Here is an 8,133-nt window from a genome sequence, read left to right as displayed (position 1 = left end):
CTTATTTAAAGGTGTTAAAAGTCTTCTGTGGAGGCAGCAACCTTAAAGAAAAGGCCTAGGAGACACGCCATTGCCCAAGAAAATGACGTGCAGTCTTTTTATGTGAAATGAAAGACTCCATCTACTTCCTAATCAAATTTTCAAATATGTCAAGTGCTTAAAATTGCTTCAAATGCCTTGAGTGAACCTAGAAAACTTCAGTCATTATGCTTGCCCAGAAATCCCTACTGAGATATCAGCCAGACCGGCTGTGGATATGGGCTGTGTAATTAGAGCTTCCTTCCTGCTCAAGGAATGCTAAGTGTAAGCATAATGTAAGCATCAGCTTCCACACTTGATGGGTTGTCAGCTGCTAGATTGCAAGCTCTCAACTTTGAACAAGTAAACGTAGGTGGAAAAAGCAGAGGACCTCAGTACAGAACTGCTGCTATTTGGGATTGCTAGAAACATCAGAATACCACCCCTGTTGCTGACTCCTATCCAAATGCTTTCAATGTCAGCACCCTTCAGAGATCCATCATCTGTGGCATTCCTCCAAGGTTTCATTCTCATTTCTAGTAGCTAGAGACTGATTTGAACCTTTACAGAACTTTTTACAGTGTAACTATAGCTTTGGATCTTCTCAATATCCACATCAATATTCAATCCCTCTCAAAATTTCAGTAAGTTCTTGGCATCCCAAAACATCTTCCTACAGCAGCAGGTTCCACAGTGTAATTACTCACCAAATGAGAAAATCTTAGTGTATAAAAGTTTGATTTCTGTTCAAAAAAAGAAAAAACAAAAACAAAAAATGGTTTTACCTTATGGACATTGTTAAGCTTCACAGATACCACTTGAAGCTTCTAGTAAAACAAGGGAAACAACAAGATATCAAAATTGCAAAAGAAAAAGTGAAGAGATGGGCTATGAGAGAAAAGTTAGAGCATCTGAAGGAAAACACAACTAGTACTAAGATCAGATAGTTATTGTATGGCAAGTCCAGAAGAAGAATAGAACAGACACTTAATGTACTTGGACCTAAAACTTCCCCAAGAAGCCTGAATAAAGTAAAATGCCAAAAGCACAAACTAAGGAAGAAAATACTTCCGGATTTTAAAACCAAACAAAATCTGAAGGCCTTTGGCCTTTTGCAAAGGAAGTCACTTGTAGGAGTAATAAATCCTGGACCAAATCTACCCAGCATTTTAAAGTTAACTATCTAAATGCAAATGCCCATAATATCTTATCCTAAATAACCATGGTGTTGAATGTATGGCTTCATGCATTCATGTTTCAGGTTGTTTTCTTCAGTCAATACTCTAAACTTTATAAAACTGTATCACAATTCATTTAATCTCCCTAGTGTTTACTGATGATCCACAGTATTGCTCACTTGTTCTATTTGTAGTCTGTAGCAATGCATGAGGAGGAGGCTGTCTTTACTGATTCTGTCTGTGCAGGGAAAGAGAACACATATTTATACAGAAGTTTCAGAGATAAAATGCATTGTGAAGTCAATTCACTTAACCTGTGTAGCAGTACCACTGTAACATCCTTAATCCCCTTTTCCTGGGAAAAGCTAAACTTAAACTTTGAAGTATGAGAAAAGGCCATTTCCATCTGACTCACTGAAGGATAGTCATTAAGTTCCTGAAGGCAGAATGAGAGTAGAAAATTAGTACAGTGGAAGTATGGGGACTTCTCTCGTGTGTGGGTGTACTTGAAAAATTGAATCTGAATACATAGACACACACAGACACACACACACATACATATATATATGTATATATATAAAAATTCTATCAGTTCTGTTTGGGAGCTTCTCAGCACTGGGGGCAAATCCAGTTGTCAATCTTTTAGCCAGACAATATAAATTCTCCTTTGAACACAATAAGTAGTCAGTCTGGATTAAAAAGAACTTTGTTTTATTTGGACAAAGGCACACAGTTTTTATTGTTAGGTTAAAAGCATATTTTTTACCTGCAAATAGTAAATATCTCAACATCTTCTTTTAAACTGATATTATCACAAATAATATCACAAGTAGTCAATGTTCAAAACTAAAATGGATATTTAGTTATTTATAGTTCAATGATGTGTCAACTTTTTGAATGCGTAAAATGGATATTTAAAAAAATGACTCTGCATTACGAATACAAAATTATTTTCAGAGGAAAATTCAACTATCTCAATTTTTTCAGAACAGAAAAATCACAACTAGCCATAACCCTGGACAAGAACAATACACCAGAAATCTAGAAGTAAAAGCAAAAAGGTTAAATTAACAAGGTAATGTACATCTGTGGCAGTACAAGGAGAAATGGTAGACAGAGATTTGCTACAGTAAGTTAACATACTTGAAGATCATGACTTTTATATCCAATACATATCAAAGTCCTTTATGTCTTGAATATATTTAAGTAGTTCTAAAGAAATGCTTAATAACAGAAGTAGAAATGCTCCTTATGCAGGTACTGACACCAGAATGACTGACTCGAACAGATCTGTAGTGAAATTTTAGCAGAGAACTTCCAAACTAAATTAAGTGACAAGATCCAGAATTCATTCGTTTCATTTTTAGCTAAACTTTTAAAAATACTACAGAAGGTACTTTAACCTTAGAGTATTTTCTTTTATCTTCATTTCTTTTAGCTCCTTAGTCTCAGCAGATACTGGTACCAGCATAAATTTCTTTTATTGTTTTTCATTTTTTAAGTTATGGCTTGCAGTGTTAATTTCTCCTACTACAATGGATATGTTTTCTATTAAAAATACCAGATATTTATGATTATTAATACTGATGAGAATGGACTGACTCAATCTTCATAAAGGAGTCTTTGAACTCAAGAAATACTGATGCTTAGTAACATGTTGATAGTATCTACAGTTATAATTCATGTGTTTGTTTCCCAATAATCACCTTTCCACTTGGCTACTAATATTGATTTATTTCAATTAAGCTGGAAATAACCACAGCTGAACTCAGTGTACCTCTGCCCTCACAGCAAAGTTTTAAAAATAATTTGATCTTCAGTATCTGCACTGGTCTCTCTTATGGTAGGAAGTTTCCAAGTGGTGGTAATGATACCAGGCAAGTTGAAAAGAGCTTTGCTGTAGATTGATCAGTTTTTTCAAATGAACTAAAGCCCCTACATCTTTTATATTTTTTATGCCAATCACAAATCTCTCTACAGCTAATTCTCAGTACATCTGAATAAAAAACTTCACAAGATTATACTTCCTGCTTTGGAGTCCTTGATTTATTTCTTGTTATCCTCTTTTCCCACTCTATCCCTCAAATTCAGAGCCAACCTAGAGAAGAAATAATCTCTGAATGTGTCAATACAAATCTGGTAATTAACAAAGAAAGATTTTTCTTTTAAGATACAAAATACAGACTGCACTCTTCTGGTTAATATATACATCAAATAACATCAAACTTAATCATAGCAATCTATTTATTTAAAAATGGAAAAAGAACAATTTTGGATTTCCTTGTAAAAATCATCAAAATTTATATATGGTTAATATTCTATTTTAGGGAATAAATCCCAAAAAAATTAATGGGTATTATCAATGGTAAAAGTATTTCTGCACTATTTTAACCTTCAGCTCTGGATGCAGTATCTGTTTTCTATACAACAGCATGTGACCATCATTTTCATGATCAAAATAGGTATTACATATCGTTCATTATTAAAGCGTCTTGAAAAAAATTTCTGTCTTATTAGTTTAGCCAATGGAGATACTTTTCTGTTTAAATTTTCTAGATAATCCAGGTTTCCAAGAAATACAGATGCTAGATCCTCTGCAGTGTGGTCCAAATTATAAGTTCAGGAATTTTCAAGAGATTTACCCATACAGGTAATATTACATAGCAAACCAAAAAAGTGCTAGCAAATTAATTTAGCCTAGTTACAGAAATACCCAGATTCATTAAGGAAATATACAGCCTTCCTAGTGAGGTGGGTTCCCACTTGGCTAAGTAGTGTCTCTGCTTTAAAATCACACAGTTAAGAACAATCGAGGTGTTGGACTGGAGAGCAAGTGGGCATGGGTTAGCAAATTGCTGGCAAGGTAATTCAATCCCTTCAAACCACCTAAGAAAAAAAACTTACTCTATGTTTGAGCTTGACTATAAGGATACCCTAATGAAATAAAAACATAATGGCAAGTAACAACTAGATGATTATTAAGAGTCTACATATGTACTTTTTCCTAGAGACTACTAAATTTCTCCCCTAGAGTTGATAAGTTACAATTAATTTTATATTATTGAAATACTTCTTTCCCCAAAACTCTCTAAATCTTAAGAAATGTCAGCAGAAGTGTTGTGTTTCAAGATACAATTTGTGGGAATTTTTAAGATCATGAAGAGTTTTATATCTGTATAGTAATACAGAACAACACTAATGTCCTGCGGTACTTTCTCTGCAAGTTCCCACAGTCCCTTTGTTCACATGTTCTAGCTGAAGCCTTACTCTTTCCAAAGGTTTGGAAACTTCCTTTGACCTTATCTCTTCACGGTAGGGTATCTTAAGTGCTTCTGCCATGAGATAAATATTCCCATCATCTGGACTTCTAGGTTAAAAAGGGAATTCTAATTTTGGAATTTCTGCTGCTAAGCTTTAGTCAATACGCATGCAAACCAAGAAGAGGAAATACGATGACAAGTAATTCTTGTTTATTTTCTTTGCTTCATTGTCCTTTGGGTTAAAATGTATATGAAATATAGTTTATAAAACATTTCATGTACTAGTTTATAAAACATCTCATGTACAACTCTGCATTAATATCTGTGTTCTGTATTAATATCTGTCCGTAGATGTTTTAATGTCTCACTTCCTTGATGATACTCCAATGTCTGACTCCCCATGCCTTAAATCTATAGGTACATTTCCTATCTAGTACCCAAAGAAGAAAATCACATTTTTCCAATGAAAGTTTCATATTTACTAAGAATGTATAATCTCAAGGAAATTTATTTTTTATGACTTTAGATTTCTGATTTTATGAAAGTGATAAATTAAGGGACTTGTTACTGCTTGACTAATATTAGGAGCCATATTCAGTGGTGAATATCATAGTTCAGAAGGCCTATGCAAAATCCTTAAACCGTTTAAACCACTGTATTAAGGTTTTAAATGGTCTCCTATAGGATCTCTTCCACCGTGAAGAAAAACCTCAAGGGTTCCTGGAACGTAAGTGTCTTGTAAAATACTTTAAAGCTATGAAAGTCTTCTCCTTATTAGACTATATGAATCTAGAATAACCTAGTCTATATTCAAAAGTATCCAATGTGTACTATTAATTCCTGGATTTGAAGTTTAAAAATCTCTTATACTCATTAAATAGAAATTATGGAAGCAACTGGCAAATCTTAGATGATGATCATCACTATATATTTAAGTTGTCCTTAAGTTTTAAGGTAACAAAAACTAAACACATGCCATTTTCCAGCACTGAGCTTCAAAATCATCAAGAAAAAAGCCTACAAAATGATTTCACTTCTGGTCTCCTGACTCAAATGACTTACATATTTTATTCAGATTAGGGATGAAATGTGTGCTGTATTAACATGAAACAAAGTACATCATATCTCAGCCTAACAAGAATTTTAAGGAGAAAATTTTTCACTGAAGTCTGTGGTTTATGTAAAAAGAAAATTTTGTGTACTGTCATGCTATAATAGAATCAGTATATCAACATAAGTGGTTTGTAACATCTAAAACAGGCACTTTTTAAACACCCTGTTATTTTAAAATCAAGGATAAAAGGTTTTTTTAAAACCATTTGCTATTTCAAAAGAGCATGAATCACTCATACTCCTCTTTTGTTTGTTATATACACAAATTTTGACCCAGCTTAAAAAATGAAAACATCAAAAAACTCACATTGATTATGATCACTACAAATTTTAAGAAGACAGATTTAAATAAAAGTGTATTGCAAAAGTGTCTGCAAAAATGAAAGCTCCAGGCTTTGTTTGTATTCTCAACACACCAAAAAACTTATTGTTTGATAGAAAACTTGCATTTCATTGCTAAAGCAAAACCTTTAAGATAAACTACAGTGCACAACTTCAATATGATTCTAAGAACTCATTAATGCTGATACTGCAGGTGATATATTGATTTTTTTTTTTTAATAAAACCTCCCCCTCCTGCCAGAATACTGTTATACAGGAAAAAAAGCTACTCTCTACTTCATCAGTCTTTCAGATATGGTAAAAAAACCTCAACATACAAGAGTTTTTAGAGCAAGTAATCAATCTGCAAAATGTTATACATCAGTAATAAGGCATCCACTTTACAGCTGTTTAAACAAAAAAAGAAATAGTTGCCAAAATATATATTTTGGATCTGTGTAAACAAAGCTTATATCTATTGCTTCCATTCATTCAAAAAATATACACCCACATAGACTGAAAGTGATCTTGGTGCTATGAATTTTAAACTACTGTAATTTATCCAGATGTAATTTGAAGATACAAAACCCAAATAATTTTGAATTTAATATTTTGAAATATGTCAAAATTGTTGTTTTCCTTTGAAAAGAAAGTTAAAAATATACCCCCAAATTGATGCCATTTCACTGAATGAAGAAGAAAGTATTATGAAAATAAACATCCATCTGGTTTCCTAATAATAAATATAAAGACAGTTATTTTAACATACTGCAACACAGGAAGTATTACTATATTGACCTTAACATTCAATCAGTAGTTTTTAAAAATCTTTCCTCATTGAGGCTTGAATCTTCTACCTTGTCAGCTGTCCAACAACTTTTAACAGGGTTTTATTTTCTTGCTTCAATTGTTCATTTTCATCTTCTATATCATCTAGGTCCTGTGAAAGGAAAAGGGAAAATAAAATCAAACATTTTTCAGAACATAAACATAAACTCTCAATTAGTAGCTGCAAGAATTTAGCACCTTGGCTCTGATATCAAGAAGATATGGTGTATTGAAAGATGAGGAATTAGAGTTTCATAGTAGCTACCCTTAAATCTTCTAAAACCTGCATTTTTCCATCTGTTACCATAATTACAAAACATTAATATTATATTCCCATGTATAAGCACCTTTAAGTGGAAACATATAATCAAAACTGGAGCCACAGAAGGAATGAATGCAACAGGAAACCAAAATAGGACGGACGTGATTAGTTTATTGGCATATGCCTACAGTGTATTAGTCAGCTATTGCTTCTGCTCCCCAGACTGTGCTTGTCTGCAATAATTACACTTGCACATATGAATCACTACTTACTATGGCAATAAGGTTGGCTTTGTGTTCTAAATTAAATATAAAAAAATCAGGAAAAGTCCTGCTCACCCATTTTTCAATTTTCTATTAGAAAAAAGTTATGAGATATATTGTACCTTCTATCTAAACTGCTACCGAGTGCTTAAAATAGATTACTTCTATCCCAAATGTCCTTCCCTCTTCCACCAATGACTGTATTTAAACAGTTCCCATTTCACTTCTTGACTTCCTATCAAGTCTTTTCAAGTCTTCTAAGTGAAAAACAGTGAACTTGGCTGTTGCTATATGCAATACTTCAGTCAATATAGTTTTACTGTATGAAGAACATGAAAGAAACAGATCAAGAAATAAAAACTGAATAAAATAAAGGAGTGACCCCAGGGAGACCATTTTAAGGAGGAAAACGGCAGGCAGGCAGGCAAAGGAGACAGACCAGGATTGTGATCAGAGATTTTAGCTGCCTTTGCATTGAAGTCTGCAAATCCCTACTTGTCACCATGCTAAATTAAATATAAAACAATAGTAGGGAAAAATATTCTCTCTCTTCAACCTTTAATTTGTTAAATGGTATTTGACATAAGGAGCCTATTTCCTTGTATCTTTTTAGTGGGGTCATTCCAAAAGCGCACTTTGGAGACTTTAGAGACTTTTAAATTTGATATTATGATTAAAAAAGTCTCTTCAGTTTGCCAGTTAAAGTACAGATTTGGTGATTTGGCAATTGGTGCCCAAATCCATACTGCAATACCTTTGCAATTACTCTTTTGTTTTGGTAATGTGCAATAAAGAAATCACTAGTATAAACTTTTCTTTGCCTAACAGAAGTAATATTGCATCACAGCACGGATGGCTTCCAGGAACAGCATTTAACTATTCTGAAAGTT

At 33.1% G+C, this 8,133-nt stretch overlaps 1 protein-coding gene across 1 annotated transcript in view; it reads right to left on the bottom strand.

The window, feature by feature from the left end:
• Positions 1-1,890: 1,890 nt before the first annotated feature.
• PAWR (pro-apoptotic WT1 regulator) overlaps positions 1,891-8,133 on the bottom strand; it is an 84,656-nt gene continuing 78,413 nt past the window's right edge. The window contains exon 6 of the mRNA XM_067313018.1: positions 1,891-6,830. Coding sequence (XP_067169119.1) covers positions 6,744-6,830 — 87 coding nt within the window. The 3' untranslated portion in view covers positions 1,891-6,743. The remainder of the gene's footprint in view (positions 6,831-8,133) is intronic.

The sequence above is a fragment of the Apteryx mantelli genome, chromosome 1, assembly GCF_036417845.1.
Source record: "Apteryx mantelli isolate bAptMan1 chromosome 1, bAptMan1.hap1, whole genome shotgun sequence".
Taxonomy (NCBI): domain Eukaryota; kingdom Metazoa; phylum Chordata; class Aves; order Apterygiformes; family Apterygidae; genus Apteryx; species Apteryx mantelli.
Note: the sequence above shows the minus strand (reverse complement) of the source record. Positions and strands in the feature narration are given on the sequence as shown.